The following is a 16,623-nucleotide window of genomic DNA, read 5'->3' as shown; positions in this document are numbered from 1 at the left end:
ACCAGGAAAGTGAAGAAAACGGGATAAAAAAATGGTAAAAAAGGGGAATTCCCTCTCTGCCACATGGGGGGGACACAGGAATTGCTGATATTTTTAACTAAACCACCATTTTTGGGTATTTTTTCCCCAGGGGACCAGCTGCTCTCGGTGGCGCCTTCTGCTTTTTTGCTGCTACCAGGTGTAAAATGCCGATTTTGGGTGAAGCAGCGGCGTTTCGGGTGCCGTGCTGGCATCCCCCCAGCCAACCCACAGCAGATCCTCCACTCCCCGCAGGTTGCCAACAACATCTATCTGATGGGTGATTAAAAAAACAAGTGTTAATTAAATAAAAGCTATGCGATGCTGAGCCTCCGGCACATCCGAAACGTCCCCGGTGAGGTCCCGGCGTTGCCGTGCACGCCGCCTCCGGCCGCCGGCGGTCGGGAGTGATCCCCCTCTAAAATGGGTCAATTTTAGGAAGCCTTGAGGTTCTGCTCGCTGCGGTCGGAGGTGTCCAGGGTGAAGAGGCAGAAGGTGATTTCCTCGCAGGCGCTGGTGGAGCCGCACTCGAACAAGCAGCCGAAAATGCCGCCGGGGCAGACGGCCAGGTCAGAGTAACCGGCCGGCCCTGGGTGCAGCACCCATGGGTGCCACCAACCCGCTCCGTCCAGCGGCGAAGGGTTGAGATAGATGCCCAAATCGCGCCGGCGGTGCCGGTCGGTGGGGTGGGAGTAGAGTAACCAAGTCGGTGCATCCCCGGTACCGGTCGGCGCGGCAAAGCTCACCACGCTGCCCTGGCATCCCCGCGGCGGTTCGCCCAGCGCCTTGCACTGTGCCGAGCGCTCGAACCGCAGCCCGCGGTCGACGCTGAACGCCACGGCCCGGCAACCTCGCGGCGCTCGGGCGTTGCAGTAGAGCAAGGGCTGGCGGGCAGCGCTCCCACCGATTTCGGCTACCTGGCACTCGCCCGTCTGCCCGCCGCTAACCAGGGCACCCTTGTGCCAGCTGCACCCGCCGTCGTCGCTGTAGAAGACGAGGGCGTGCTGCCGGGTGTAGCAAGGCAGCGGCACAACCCCACACAAGCACCCGTGCATGTAGTAGGCGTATGCCGGCACGACCAGGCGCCCCGAATCCAGCTGTACCCCGTGGCCCGGCCCCACGGCGAAGGTGGCCCAACGGGACAGGTCGGCACCGACGGCTTCGTCCGTCACGTCCCGCAGCGGGGTCCAGCGGCGGCCGCCGTCGGTGCTGGTGGCGTAGCAGAGGCGAGCGGCGCTGCAGCCCCTCCAGATTTGGCATCGCTCCGTCTTTCCCCGCTCGACGCAGATGCAGAAGAGGAAGACGGTGCCGCTCGTCGCGTCGTAGAGGGGACAGGGGTTCATGGTGCGGCGGCCGGGCAGCGCCAACGCCGACAGCTCCTCCACCGGACCCCACTGTCGGCGAGGAGGAAAACAAGGCTCAGCTGCGGGATGCACCAGTGCCGCTGTACCCCGAAATGGCCCAGCATCACTCCTGGGGATGGAGGTCGCAGCTTATTCCTACAGCCCAGCTTGGTTTTTTACCTCGACCGAGGAGCCGTGCCGGCAGCCTCGCCGCAGCACCAGGTACTTGGCGTCCTCGTCCCTGGCTGAGGAGCGCTTCTCGGCGAAGGCCAGGAAGGTGGCGGCGGGGGGGATGTAGAGCAAAGCCGGGATGCGGTAGGTGACCCCGCTCGCCTGCTGAAACAGCGTCTCCCTCGGGAAGACGAGCGGGGATCCCGGTGGTGGTGGCAGTGGCGGGCTCTCCCCGCCATCCCCCCGCTGCTGGCAGGGGGCGAAGGTCAGATGGTAAAGAGTTAAATGCTTGCAAAAGAGGGGGGGGTGGCCCTCATGCCCCCCAGAATGGGGGGATAGGGATGAGGACTCACCTTGAGGCAGGTGATGGCCCGGGACATGGTGGCCTCCCCGAGGGCCCCGCTGGGGCCTGAGCGGGGCAGAAGGTGGGGGGGTGAGAGCAGAGCCCCTCACACCCCACTGTCCTGCCCCACCGTAGTGTCCCCGTGTCCCTCTGTCCTGCTGCGCCGCAGGGGCTCCCCTACATCCCCCCCAGCACCCACCCGCCAGGCTGTCCCCGAGGGCTCTGCACCCCCCAGGGTCCCCAAGCGCCCAACCCCTTTAGCACCCCTGGTGTCCCTAGCCCGGAGTCCCCGTGCCCATGCACCCCCCAGGCCCCTGTCCCCCTATGCACCCCCCCATTCCCCATGCACCCCTCCATTCCCCATGCACCCCCCAGGCCCCAATCCCCCCATGCACCCCCCCATTCCCCATGTACCCCCCCCATTCCCCATGCACCCCAATGCCCCAATCCCCCCCCATGCATCCCCTCCCGCCTGGATTCCCCCCTGCACCCTCCATGTCCCCTCACCCCGCACCCCCCATAGCCCAACTCCCCTACACCCCTGCATGCACCGATCCCTCGGGCACCCCCCCTGATACCCGATCCCCCCCCCGTGCTTTCCTCAACGCCGGGACCCCCCTTTGCAGCCCCTATGGCCTGTCCCCCCCTACACCCCTGCATGCCCCAATCCCCCCCATACAGCCGCCTGCACCCCTCATGCCCCGTCCCCAACTACAGCCCTGCATGCACCGATCCCCCCCCATGCCCAGACCCCCACCCCCACCCCCCCGTACATCCCCCTGCAGCCCCGCCGTGCACCCCAATAACCCAGCTCCCTGCATACACCGATCCCCCTCCTCCGTGCCCGGACCCCCCCCACCCCCCCGTACATCCCCCTGCAGCCCCCGCCGTGCACCCCAATAACCCAGCTCCCTGCATACACCGATCCCCCCCCCCGTACATCTCCCTGCACCCCCCGCCGTGCACCCCAATAACCCAGCTCCCTGCATACACCGATCCCCCCCCTCCTCCGTGCCCGGACCCCCCCCCACCCCCCCGTACATCCCCCTGCAGCCCCCACCGTGCACCCCAATAACCCAGCTCCCTGCATACACCGATCCCCCCCCCGTACATCCCCCTGCACCCCCCACCGTGCACCCCAATCACCCAGCTCCCTGCATACACCGATCCCCCCCCGTACATCCCCCTGCACCCCCCACCGTGCACCCCAATCACCCAGCTCCCTGCATACACCGATCCCCCCCCCGTACATCCCCCTGCACCCCCCACCGTGCACCCCAATCACCCAGCTCCCTGCATACACCGATCCCCCCACACTCCGTGTCCAGAACCCCCCCATCCCCTGCACCCCCCCACCGTGCACCCCAATAACCCAGCTCCCTGCATACACCGATCCCCCCCCCCTCTCCGTGCCCGGACCCCCCCGATCCCCCCCCCCCCCAGCCCCGCGCACCCCCCGCTCCAGCGGCCGCCGCCTCCGCCGCGCCGGGGCCGCCCCGCTCCGCCCCGCCCGCCCCTTCCTGGCGGCGCCCGGCCCGGCCCCGGCGGGGGGGGGGGGGGGGGGGGGAAGGGGTTTAACGGCAACCCCCCCTCGCCCTAAGCCGCGAAACGCCCCAGAGATGCTCCGGCACACATCTGACGTCTGTTCTTCCCTTTTATTGGGGGAAAAAAAAAAAAAACCCAACCAAAATCCCCCAAAATCTTTTTTTTTTTTTTTTTAAGCAAACGCCGTTTTACAGAAGGGACGCGTGGGATGAGAGATGTCGATAGGGAGAGGCAGAGCTCGGAAAAGCCCTTCGCTTGCCTTTCTTTCACCTTGTAGGCGAGCATCGCGGCCGAACGTACAGAAATAGCGTGTTCGACTCCCGCCCCAGAAAAGGCTTTTATATAAAAACAATCCCCCACCCCCATTAGATAACCACAAAAAATTAAAAAAAACCCTGTTTGCGAGCAGACGGCTGTTTTACGGAAGGATTTTGTCCTGAATTCCTCACACGAAGGGGAAAGGTGACGTTAGTGAAATGGGAATGGGAAACCCCCCCACCGCCCCTCCCACGGCACGGAGCTGTTTGATAAAGCACTGCCAGGTAAAACGGGAGGAATGGGTGACAAGGCTCCCCTCCCGAGGGTCCCCAGGGGCAAATCCTCCTCCATGGCTCGCCCCAGAGGTGGCAGAACCAGAAAGGCAGGCACCCAGACCAAGGCTTTCTGTAGCTTCAAAAATCTTGGATCCAAGATTAAAAATCCCGCCGATCCACCATGGAATAGGATTTCAGGACAAAAACAGAGGCAATGATTCACTTTCTTTGCTATTTTACTTTATTGGTGTTAATTTAGCACGTTCCCAGGAGGCCGGCGGCGTCTGAAATCATTTTGTTTTCCTCTCCAGGGCCAGACTATCGTGCAGCTTGGACACCTCCGGCTCGTAGGCCTCCATGACCAACGTCCCGTTGTTATCGAAGAATTTCGCGATGGATTTGGTGAACTCTGCTTCCCTCTGCTGTTTGGTTTTCCCACTGATGAAAGTCAGCTTCAGGGTGTACTTATCATCAAACCTGCAGGAAAGGCAGAGAGATTTCAGAGAATTTGTTCAGTCTGGCTCAGCTGAGACACCAGCGAAAAGCCGACGAGGAATCCCCGCCTTTGTTAAGGGGAAAGCCCCCAGGAGCGGAGGTCCCCACACACAGTACCCCACGTGGATGCTAACAGCTACAACGTGCAGGCGTTAATTATAACTCAATTAAAGATTTTTATACTCTTCGTGATTTATTTTTTTCCCCCTCTCTCCATTTAAAGAGAAGGGAAACGTGAACATTTGCAGCAGATAACCGCTCGGCGCCGCTCCCATTTCTAGATCGGGATGTCGATTTTGACGGAGCGAAACAAATTTGTAGGTATAAAAAATAAAGGAAAATATTTAGGGTGATCCTACGGAGAGATAACGGATGGAAACGGTGCCCACAAGACCGGCGGGTGCTCGGCGAGCCCGTGGCAGATGGCTGTTACTTCTGAGTAATAATATTCTGCGGTGAATATTAATCACGAGTTGCCTGGGAAGCCGCAAAGATCACGGCACAGCAGCCGATCTTTTGCAGAAAGCTCACATCCCCGGTGCAGAGACACCAACGTTGCAGACACCTCAATATTTCCCCCCCATTTTGTTTAGGAGTTATCCAAAATGCAGCTTTTCTGCCCCGCCGCGGAGCGCGTGGTAGCTACAGGCAAACCGAAGCCGCGCCGGTCCCGCACCGCCACGCTCCCGTTCGCTAAGCCCGGACTGCCGGAGCAACCGATACCGTTTGAGACTGGAGGAGAGCTGCCAAACGTCGTCGGGGTCCATCCCCGCGGGGTCTTTTCTGTGAGCTACGAGGAAAATACTCTTTTCTTTGTATGAGGTATAGATAGTCAGGATTCCCATCATCACAAAATACGTGCCAAAAAAAAAAAAAGTTAAGGAAACGAAGAAGTTGCAATTAGAAGTAGAAATTAGGCAGAGAAATTGCTTGGATCCCCTCAGATACCATCATTTAACCACTTCTCATGACATTACCATTCCAAACAGGATGCTTGGCTAATGCCTCATTAGCACGAGAACTGAAATAATAATTGGGACACTTTCTGAAATCTTTGCCGTAGCACAAGAGCATTGATCAATGCCTGGAAGCGGTGGGGAAAGCGACAACTCCCTAACACACTCTCCTGTAAGGGACTTCTCCAGCCACATAAAATGCTTCGTTCGTGAAACCATGAAGTAAAGCGGAAATCACCACAACGAAATACTGTTTTCAATTACTTTGCTAAATTTTTGGAGCAACATCTGTTAGGAGATAGCGGGAAAACGTTGAGACCAAATGAGCCACAGAATTAAATCGCTGTGCATTCCTCCTAAGCACAGATCAAGCAATTGATCTTCCTCATTTTTGGAATTAAGTAATTTTAAGTGCTGCAAGACGAATTATCTCAACGTTTGCGCTGAAAGCCAACCAGAAGAACTGCAGCTTGGAACAATGAAATAACTTGCCCACGATCACGCAGCCGTTAGCTGTACAGTGACTCCCAGGCCGGCAATAAGTTTCCAGGCTACCAGTTCACGCTGATTCGCCGGTACCGTCGAAACCGCCCTTGAAAGCGGGCCCGTCGGCAGCTCTGGGAAAGCACCCCTCATCATCTGTCACGTACGGTTTTGTTGTAAAACCTCAACAGGCGTCCGTCTTGCTAGAAGGAGCTGCAGGGAAATCAGCGCCACGCTGACCCCCTGAGCCCAACCAGGAAGAAAAACCCACCCAGCCGTGCTGTAATACTGGAAATGTAGCAGTTGACTTCTGAACAGAGTTGACATCTAAACGTTTAAACCCCCGATTTGTAGCGCTACCCTCCTAAACGCAGCGTCTGCTCCTCCTCGGCGGAGGTGCTGGCAAGAATTACCTCCATTTTACTCTTCACTCTTGGTACCTGATCTGTCATATTAGGAAAGAGGAGATGTCTCTGTAACCAGGCTATAGGTACAATTAAAAAAAAATAAATAAAAATCACCAAAACACAAAGCAAAGCCCTAAGGCTTTCAAGGGCTGATCTTAAGTTTGAGATTAACACATCTAAGCGGAGGAGTCTCCGCGCAGTCGGTGTCTGAGATCTGAGAAATCTGCCCAAGACAGTCGGGAGCCTGGAGAGCAGATCAGCTGCCCAGGCAGCTGCTGACTCCTCTGACGTGAGCTGAATTGCTGTCCAGGCTTCCACGCCGCTGCAGGGGGAGGCTGGACCCCCAAGATCACCTAAATTTCGGTGCGTGACACCCAGACAGGCAGGAATTTTGCCATCACATGAAAACTGTTTGATCATCAGCTGATCTCCACACCGCGGGCAGTAAAATTCCCACAGGCCTGAAAACGGGAATACAGAGAAGGTTTTTCTTGTGCTTTACGGGGAAAATAAAACCCTTTCGGTATAAACGAGACAACGTCTGTAAAGGATATGATACAACACAAAAGGCAAGAACAGGTTTGGATTCAGGAAAAGGGTGCAGGTAATCCCAGATCAAAGCTACAATCGCGAAGAGACAAGAGATTGTGCAGATGATGAGGCGGCCGTCGATCAAACGGAAATTTTCGACGTACTTGTATTTCTCCAGGAGAACCTGCGGGAGAACCATGCAGCCGAGTTTATTTTGTGCTTTTCCTAAGTTTGACAAACTTCTTCTGGAAAGGATTTAGAGAAAACAATCTCGATTATACGGGTAAACTGAGCAGAGACTTTATGCAGAATTAATGTCTGCATCAGACATCGTAATAATTCCTGATGCTCTAAGCACGAACACCGCTTTAGTCATGGGAATCACCAGAGATGCTACAGAACCAGCATGGATACGGGCACTTCACAGTCAAACCAAAGGAAGTTTACAGAGTTTTTAAACTAAATGTAGAAACCTAAGAAAACAGAGCGTTTCCCAAGAGGGAGAAATCAGCAGTCACAGAACGTACCTTTTTGGCAGAATCGTCCAAAGAATTTTTCACAGCTGAACCATCCCATTTGTCAATTTTTACTGGCTTGTCATCGATCTTCCACTGCAACGGAAACCAAACGGAGTTACGAGCGTTTGGCATGGGTTAGCCTTTCATTTTAAGACGCTTGTTCCTGTCGTGAGCACAAAGATAGGAGGCAACCCAGAAAATACCTACCTGTTTGGGAAAACCTGACCAGAGACGGAGGGAATCCGGGGCCTGTCACACAGCCGTATCGCACCAAAAGCCACCTCAGCACCAACGTACCCACCACCCTTGCAGATTTAAGCTTCTACATCTTGTCACGGGTACTGCAGATATTTGGCGAAGTGACTTTTCACATCAGTTTTATCCTAATTTCGAGTCTGCGTTTGCTGCTGCTGCTGCCATCCACAGAAAGCGTCAGTTTTGACTGAATTCTTGCCTTTGAACGTATTCACGCCTTTCAGCCAAGCTGTTACAAACAGACTCTTTGGGGGCTGATGAGAGCAGGAAAATTTCAAGGCACCCTTAACAATCCAGGTACAAGAGGAGAATATAAAGGCACGAACAAGAAACGAAGTTTCAGTCAGACCATCCTCCAGAACGAAACCAAACGACTCTGTCGCTCTTCTACATTCAGATTTTCCTCAGAAGCGGGTCCTTCATCAATAATGAATCTCAGATACAATGGCTCAGCTTTTCAAAGGGGTTAACTTTCCTCTGAACTATATTATTTTTTGGCGACACTATTCCTTTTAGCCGCAGTCAGATGCGTGAGTTTGAGCCCTGTGTATTTTAAGTCAGAGTTCGAATTTTAGTTGCCGTTAGAAGCAATTCTTAACTTCACTCGTTTTATTTCCTGCTCCTGAAGCTCACAAATTGGATTTATTAACTACCTGTCAGAAGAGCTCATTTCCCTTCTCCGGCAGGAATGAAACCATTTTAAAGTAAGATGTAAAACCCGACCTACTTCCCCTACACTCGCACAGGGAAAAGCCTGATCATCCTTCAGGTTCCGCAGGTATGAATTATTAGGTGCACAGTAAACGTCACTGTGTGTGCACATGCAGTAGCTGGTTTACGAGGGACAAAAGCAACAGCCAGAAGCATTTAACAGTCACGGACAACTGGGAAAGAGCTCTCACATCAGTGTAAGTTACACAATATTTCAGGCGGCTACTTTTTTGTAGCATTTTTTCCTAGGGTTAATTAGCACACATGACAATTGAAAGCCAAACCCTTTGCCATGAAAGAATACAGAAGAATTCTTTCAACTATTTATTCTTCCTTATAACAGCATCTACAACAGTTTTATTTCTTGCCCTTTGGAATTCCCAAAGATTAAAGTATCAAGAGCTAGACTAGGGAGAGGAAAAAATATACCTTTTTTTCCTAATTAGTGAATTGGAAGTCAGAAGTCTCTAAGTATAAACACCAACACCCAATCCCTCTTTCCTTATCCCACAGATAAATCAAAAAGGCTTTCAAGAAATCCATTCCGACTTGACCTCACCGCTGCCAGGTACAGCCTCCATTTCTCGCGAGGCGGTGGAAGGAAAGCCAAAAAGCCTGTCGACGTGGAAATGTACTCCACTTAGCAAACCCCTAAACCAGAGTACTTTCTTGAAACAGCACCAGCTACTTCTGCTACAGAATTATTCTTGTAGGGTGCAGAAAAGTCCTGTTATTTTTAAAGACAAAAATATTGACTAGTAAGACACGTGCAAGACGCGGCACAGCTGGATTCGCTACTGGATACGCCAATAACTGAACCCTGAACTCAGATGTGACTGTGGGGAAATATTCTTCATATATACGAGTCCTTTATTGTACTCACACAGCTCAAGTGAAGGCAAGCCTTACCCAGGAGGGAAGGCATCATTCAGCCTGCAGAGTTTATTTTTGTTATTGATAAAACGCTGTGAAAAGGCTCAGTCTTTATAGCTGGTCAACCCTTTCCCCTGCTGCTTTTTACAAATAATAAAGAACAAAATGAATGAGAAGTTTTTAACACCACAAGGAACCTCAGCAGGCCACGTGAAGCCTTCCCTCAGACCAGATCTGCCTTCTAGTACAGTTGTGATTTTTTTTTTTTTCTTCAAAGGCCACTAAAGGAATCTTTTTGAAGTAGTAAAAAAAATACATCTGAGCAAATATTTTGAATAAGTTTTCCTCATTTCTAGGGCTAAAACAAGACAATCCTTAGTATAAAATGTGACGGCGTTCTCCAGTTTTTTCCTAAGTGAGAGCAGGAATCCAGAGATACTTGAGAAGATATCACTCAAGTGATATTTTTGTGACATGTCTTATGATTAAATATTTAATATTGGAATCTTTGCTTTTGGCAACAGCACGGTTTACCTGGTATTAAAGCACAATGCATCTATCTCATTGTCGATGCTCAATTTTTTAATCAATCTTGTTATGTCTGTTTTTTTCTTCCTAAAGCCCAAGAGGATGGAATCAAGGCTTACACTAAAATTTCTTCTCTTCTCCTCCCAAATAAAGCCAACAGCTTTCTGGATATATTTGAAGACAGAATAGTTGGAAAACACCAATGAGAAAAGCTCAGGAATCAAGAAAGAAATGAAAATAAAGCCCCAGCTTTTTTTCTTTTTTAAAAAAAAAACAACCTCAAGATTTTAAAGCTGTTTTATAGGCACCCTGGAAACCAGCCCTGGAGGCACAGGACTGCTAACACTTCACTTGCAGAAGGGAGTTGTGCAGAGGGGAATATCTGTACGTAAAATGAGTTGAGGCACTGCCGTAATAACATATATGAGACACTGCCATAATAACGTATATCCAGGAAACCCGTGACAGAGCGAGAACTGGACACTCGCTTCTTGCTCTCTGTCCTGAACCACCTGACATTGGAATTGCCAGATAGCATCAGTGATATTTAACTGATACCGATCTCTAACAGAGAACCAGCACTTTCAGGGGTAGACGTAAAGCCCACATGACATATTTTTTGAAATAAAGCTGTTACTGGAGGGGGGGTGGAATCTAATCTGAGACCGTCTAAAGGAAGGAGCTGAACCAGCAGCTCTTCAGTTCTTGTTCAGGCTTCCCTGTGACTGAGGCTGTTCTGCTTCAAGACAGTACCAGCTTGATAATGCCAGCGCGGTTCATGTCAGAAAGGACCTTGTAACAGGGACACATCTGCAGTTTGGGACTTCAGCCAGGGAGAAGGTTTAGCCCTCCCTTTACCTTGGTCGTGACATTCCCCTGAGGTTACCTCTCCTAACACGGTACAGCACCGCAGTGCTGCTGCTGCTGCTTCTCTTAATTCTTCCAGGCTGATCTGCAAGGACCAAAGAGCTAGGGAGAGGCTGGGACGCTGCGCTGGCACTTGGAGTGCCAGGGCTGTGGAAGAGGAGCAGAAGGAGGTGCTCAAAGAAAACGATCAAGATCCATGCTACCTCTATGTCCAGATGTGCACAGAAACGTATGCACATCTGTACATTGATGTCTATACACCAGTGCAACTGTGGGCAAAACCTTTGACTGACGGCCATCCCCACGTCCAGCTTGGAAGACAGCCAGAGATTTGGCCCCTACCACCAAGTGCTCACCCTCAAACAGGGGGAAAAGCCTCTACCCCATCTTGGGTCTGCAGAAACAGCCCTGCCTTGCCTACAGAGGTGGGGAGGGAAGGTGAAGCTGCACCGATGTCCTGTGGAGCCTGGCAGATGCAAACACGTCTGCTCCCCTGGCTAGTGGATGGTATTTTTCAACCAGTTATTCATTTTGAGCACTTCGGGTGCGAGCTCCAAAGGCTTCAAAAGAAAAGCTCAGATTTTTGGTTCCAGCCTGATGGAGGGGAGAAAAAAAAAAAACCCAACCAGTTCAAAACAGTTTTTTAGTTTGGGTGTGTTTTGACTCCTTTGTTTGAAAAACCAAGTGAAAGGTTATCATACTTGTCCTGAACACATCCTATACTATGAATGGGAAGCCAATATGGTGTTCTATAGCCCGGCACAGCTAGGAAGTGGATTTGGTACCCGAAAGCATACCCATGTAAGAACAAGGCTTCAGAGCAAAAGCTGAAATATAGCCAGTGGTTACCTTACTGAAAAACAAAGAACAAAATCAGAAATGCAATTTCAGAAAGCCACAAACCCAATCTGACCCTAGCAGCACACAAGGGCCCCAGCTGTTCACATCCGAGTAAAGATGGTGCCTGCAGCTGGATTGCGGCAGGGGAGCATTCTGCTGTTAGCTCCAAAAAAAGGGACGGAAAACAAGTGCTTGCTTTCACAGCAGACACCGCAGGATCTGAGCGCTCGCAAGGCTCGTTTGTCAAGCTATCACCTTCATTTAAATCCCTTCACAAAGCTCCCTCATAAGCAGGAGGCACAGAAAAATCCTACGGGAGAAATTTCAAGATGTTCACATCTCAGAAAAAAGACACAGCACAAACTTAACTTCTTTTTTTCCCCCCTGCCTTATTCCTTCTGCTGCTACTGTCAGCCTCATTTACATCACGTCCAATTTTAGCCTGCAACGTCTTCTGGGTAGCTAGCTTGTCTCTTCAAATATTGCTATGAAGTTTATGGCGCACTTCGGGTATTACAAACATAAATAATCAAGTTGTACAGTAAAAAAGATTTGTTGCTACTGCAAGAGGAGCACCAGTGTCGACTACATAAACTCTTCAAGGGGAATAATGTTTCTGCATCTAATCTGTGTTTTCTATTACAATGATGAAAAGAAAGTAACTTCCCCTTCCTAAAACCTAAAATCTGAAACTCTTCAAACCGGGACACGCAACGCCGCAGCTGAGGGAGGTTGGAAGAGCCTCAGCAGATGATGCACACCGACTCCCTCAAGGCATGTAGCTGACACTGCAGCTGATTGCCTTTTCCTGTAGGTCGGGCTGCAGCGGACAGAGCAGCGAGTTCCAAACCGCAGGTCTCCACCCCCCCCACATAAATTCTAAAATAACGGCGACGCTGCACACCAGGAGCCTGGCAGAAGCAGGATTTGCAACTGGCAGAGTCCAGGGACACCTCGCTGCACATCAGTTCCCTCCTCTTCCTCTTGAAGGAAGAGTTGTGACAAACCAGCAAGTCAGCACGGCCGTTCTCAGCTCCAACTAGCTCAGCCTCTGCCTCGGAGGAAGGAATTCTGGACCTCACTCTCCCCAAAACACCAGTGCTGCCTGACTGTACTCACAGTCAACTTCCCCTGGTAGCAGAGAGCTCCTTCTGGGGCACAGGAGTGGAAGGCAGTCACAGCAGTTGGTAGCCAGGAAGTGGTTTTAGTCCTGGAGCTTGCAAAACCTTCGGAGGTTTTGCTCTAGTAGGGGCAGAGTGTGCTTAATAACTTAGTGTTGTGCTAAATGAGTGAAATCTCAAGGTGTTTGAGAGGACTGCAGCCACCGCTGCACACCATTTTGAATTCAGTGGGTGTGCACTCTTAGGTGGTCCTGGTTAAGCGGGGAGAGGTCAGGAGGAGCTACCTGACTACCACAAACACTTAAAGAACATGAGAAGGACAAAAAATGGGATAGTTAAAACACAAATCTCCCTACACTCACCCTGAATTAGCTCACTAGCAATGTACGAAAAGATATGCTAAACAAGCAACCCGTCCTAAGACTTTAAAACCTTGCTGATAACCCATTATTTCTCTGTTTGAGAAAAGCTTGAGCAAATTACAGACCTAAGGCCACATTTCTCCAGATACCTCAGCAACATATACACTGCTTCACAGAAGTGACCAGATTTCATTTAAGTCATCCAGGGGGAGGAAATGAGGGCACACAGATCAACATGGGGACAGAAGGAAAAGGCGACAGAACATTATCAAGTGTGTGTATGTACTTCAGGTAGAAGCCCTGCTGAAACTATTCAATGGTTTCTCACTGAAGGATTCAGCTCCCACACCAACAGCGTATTTCCCTTACCAACGACTCCTTTTCCTTCTGAAATAACTACACCTCAGCATCCGCAGAACGCGGCAGGAACAGCAGGAATGCCTCGAGAGCATGATACTTTCCAGAATTCGTGAAGTTTAACCACAAAGCACTGTCATTTCAAAACCGAAAGCTAAGCACATTTGCAGAAGATACGCAGAAATATTTCATTAGCGCACCTTCCCCTAAAAACACTTCCTCAACAACTTAATCCACTGTTCTAAAGAAAAACCACCAAATTCTTAGGGTTAGTAAGGATAATTTAATCTCAAACAGGTGCAAGAAAACTATACTCTTTAGAAATTATGAAAATACATAAATCAATGAAAATCAAAGTGTTTTCAATTGCTGTCATCCGTATTTTGAAGTTCAGTGACAGATGCCAAATACAGCACTCTGAAGATACATCCTCTTGCACCCATAGACACAGACACCACTGTTTCCATCTTCTCGTGGAAAAAAAAATGCCTCCAGGTCTTTAGTTTCAGCTACCAGACTGCCAAATACCGCAGAGAGCTGTGACACAAACACCTGACCGCTTAAAACCGAGCTAAGATCAAAGCCGCTCTCCAAACAAGTTCCTTTAAACTACTGAGACAAGACTGGGCTTATCAGCAGACTTTTACGGTATGCTCTGCTCCACTTGACAACTCTGCCACGTTCAGCGTTACTTTCCTGGCAAAACACCCACCGGGAGGAGCGCGGCTGTACCGCTAGCCGGGCTTTTGTCAGGACGGCTAGGCTAAAACCAGCCACGCTGGCAAAAAAACCGAAAACAAAACAAAGAAGCGGTCTCACAGGCGGCTGCTGCTACTGCTGCTTTCGCGGCCGGACGTGCCCGCCCGGTGCGGCGGCACGGCCCGCCCGCGGGATGCTGCCTCCCTCCCCGCTCCCCCTCGGGGCCTCTCCTGCCAGTTACTACCCAGCTCCGACAAGGAGGTAGCAGCGGGTGGCCGCGACGGGGCGCGCTGCTGCCGGGCGGAGAAGCTCCCCACAGCCCCACGGCTGAGGCGGGGGATACCCCTCAGCAAGGCGGGGGGGGGGGGGGGGCTACTGAGGCCCGAGCTCGGGGTAGCTGCGGCTCAGCCCAGCGCCGGGTCAGCTCTAGGGACACCGCTGAGGCGGGGGGGCGGCACCGCCGGGAAGGGGAGCCCCGGGAGAGCCGGGCTCCGGGCGGCCCGCGGCACGGTACCTTGTCGAGCAGCCCGTTCCTGCCGCCTTTGGCCGCCATCTTCTCGCCGCCCTCCACCCCCGCCCTCGCCGCGCGACCTGTTCGCTCCTGATTGGCCGCGCGCGGGGGCCGACGGGAGCGGGCGGGCGGAAAAGCCGCCCCTCCCTCCCTCCGCCGCGTTGCACACTGGGAAGCGTAGTCCGCCCCGCCCGCGTTCCCTGTTGCTATGGTGACGGGGCGGCACGGAGGGAAGGCGGCGGCAGTAGCGGCGGCGGCGGCGGCGGCGGTGCGGGGCCCGCTCGGGGAGCGGGGACGGGCGAGCGGCTGGGGCGGCCCCCGGCCTGCGGGGTGAGGGGTGGGCAGCGCCGCCCCGCCGGGCTGCCTGGGCCGGGGCGCGGGGAGGGTGAGGGGGGTGACGGGTGCGGGGCCTCTCTGGGCCGTGGAGGACCGTGAACTCTATGGTTGGGGGGGGTGAGGGGGTGTGTGTGAGGAGTGGGAGTGTCTGTGGTGTCGTGTATGTGTGTGCGAGTGGGGTGTGTGAGGGTGCCCACGGGTGTCTGCGTGGGGTGTATGTGAGGGGTGGGTGTATGTGGGGTGTGTGAGGGTGTTTGTGTGGGGGTACGTGGGTGTGGGTGTCTGCTAGTGTCGGGAGTGGGGGTGGGGGTGTACGTGGGGTGTGTGAGGGTGTTCAGGTGGGGTTACGTGGTTGCGGGTGTCCACCAGCGTGGGGAGCGGGTGTGGAGGTGTGCGTGGGGTGTGTGAGGGTGTGCGTGGGTGTTTGTGTGGGGTACGCATGGGTGTCGGTGTTTTGGGGTGTTAAGGACGTGGGTTGTGTGCCTGCTGGGGTATGTCTAGGAGGTGTATGTGAGGAGTAGGGGGGGGTGTTTATGTGTCGGGTGTGCGCGGGGTGTATATGTGTGTGAGTGGAGTGTGTGAGGGCGTTCATGGGTGGTTTTGTGGGGGTGTGTCAGTGTGGGGGCTGGTGGGGGTGTGTATGTAGGGGTACATGTCAGGAGGGGGTGTGTTAAGTGTTTGTGTCTGTTATGTGATGGAGGGTGTGTGGGAGCGGAGTGTGTGAGGGTGTTTGTTGGTGGCTGGGGTGTAGGGGTGCATGTTGGGGGGGTGTAGTTACAGGAGGGTGTGTTGGATGCATGGGTGTATGGGCTCACATGTCGGGGTGTATCCAGTACGTGTGGGGCTGTGTGTGAGTGGCGTGTGTATGGGTGTTCATATGTATGTGTGTATACGTGCAGTGGTTGTATATGCCGGTGTAAGGGAACAGGTACGGGGGGGTGCCAGGAGTGAGGGTGGTGTGTGTTCATGCTGGGGTGTGCGTGTGAGTGGGGTATGTGTGCAGAGCATGTGTGTAGGGGTTGTACAGACACGTGTAGATTTTGGGCTCTGCGTGTGTATCAGAGTGTGTACCAAGGCATGTGCCCCGGCCGGTGTCCTGGTGTACCCTGTGCCGCTGCCATCTCGGTGTACCGGCAGTGCCAGCGTCCGTGTTGCACTGAGCATCGCTGCGCGGTGGCAAAGCAGCGTCTCGCCCGGCTGGTGCTGGTGCTGTGCCACGGCAACGTTGCACACAGCTGCCCTCCCGCTTCTATCGGTGCGTGAACACACAGCGTGCGCCTGTTGCAGGGGAGAGCTACCCCAAATACTGGCACCGTGCGTGAACACCGTAGTCAAACTGTGCCGTAGTGTGTCAGAGCGGTGGCCGAGTGTGGAGACACCATCAGATGGCACTGGGAGACCATCTCCTGCTACAGGGGCACTGGATGAGAGCGATGCAGTGCCTTTGAAGTTTATTTCCGAGGTTTGAGGAGCGGTGACCGGTGTGGCTCTTTTCCCGGAGTCTCCACAAGTGACAAGGGAAAGGAGAACAGGGGAAGGACGAATGAGGGGTAAAGCAGAAATCCCGTGAGTCGTCATCCATGCAGACTCACGCACACACCGGTGTCTGCGTTTTGCTATCTTGAGCTGGAAAATAACGCGCGTACTCCTGACACCTCATTTACTTCTCCATTTTAGGAGGTGATGCTCCTCAAGTGTCCCTGACAGCGTTCCTTTGCCTACAGGCTGACACTTCATTTGAGGCTACGCTTGGAAAGAGCTGTGTAAAGCAAAGCAACGTTAGAGCCAGTGAAAATTTTAACCCATTTATTTCTTTCCCA

At 53.0% G+C, this 16,623-nt stretch overlaps 2 protein-coding genes across 3 annotated transcripts; both read right to left on the bottom strand.

Moving 5' to 3' along the window:
• Nucleotides 1-297: 297 nt before the first annotated feature.
• NEU3 (neuraminidase 3) lies at nucleotides 298-1,929 on the bottom strand. 2 transcript variants are annotated; one of them, XM_050905022.1, is made up of 3 exons: nucleotides 1,886-1,929; nucleotides 1,542-1,781; nucleotides 298-1,412 (listed from the first exon to the last, which is right to left on the bottom strand). In XM_050905022.1, exons 1-3 carry the CDS (start codon nucleotides 1,910-1,912, stop codon nucleotides 453-455), a joined length of 1,227 nt encoding a protein of 408 aa, XP_050760979.1. In that variant the 5' UTR covers nucleotides 1,913-1,929; the 3' UTR covers nucleotides 298-452. The 2 variants fall into 2 exon arrangements, with proteins under 2 accessions (XP_050760979.1, XP_050760989.1); XM_050905032.1 differs by having other exon boundaries at nucleotides 1,542-1,778; nucleotides 1,886-1,922.
• Nucleotides 1,930-3,938: 2,009 nt separating this feature from the next.
• Nucleotides 3,939-14,523, bottom strand: SPCS2 (signal peptidase complex subunit 2). The gene is made up of 5 exons (XM_050902188.1): nucleotides 14,471-14,523; nucleotides 7,353-7,436; nucleotides 6,849-7,009; nucleotides 5,172-5,306; nucleotides 3,939-4,430 (listed from the first exon to the last, which is right to left on the bottom strand). Exons 1-5 carry the CDS (start codon nucleotides 14,507-14,509, stop codon nucleotides 4,244-4,246), a joined length of 606 nt encoding a protein of 201 aa, XP_050758145.1. The 5' UTR covers nucleotides 14,510-14,523; the 3' UTR covers nucleotides 3,939-4,243.
• Between the last annotated feature and the right edge of the window lie 2,100 nt (nucleotides 14,524-16,623).

The sequence above is a fragment of the Gymnogyps californianus genome, chromosome 1 (assembly GCF_018139145.2).
Source record: "Gymnogyps californianus isolate 813 chromosome 1, ASM1813914v2, whole genome shotgun sequence".
Classification (NCBI taxonomy): Eukaryota; Metazoa; Chordata; class Aves; order Accipitriformes; family Cathartidae; genus Gymnogyps; species Gymnogyps californianus.
Note: the sequence above shows the minus strand (reverse complement) of the source record. Positions and strands in the feature narration are given on the sequence as shown.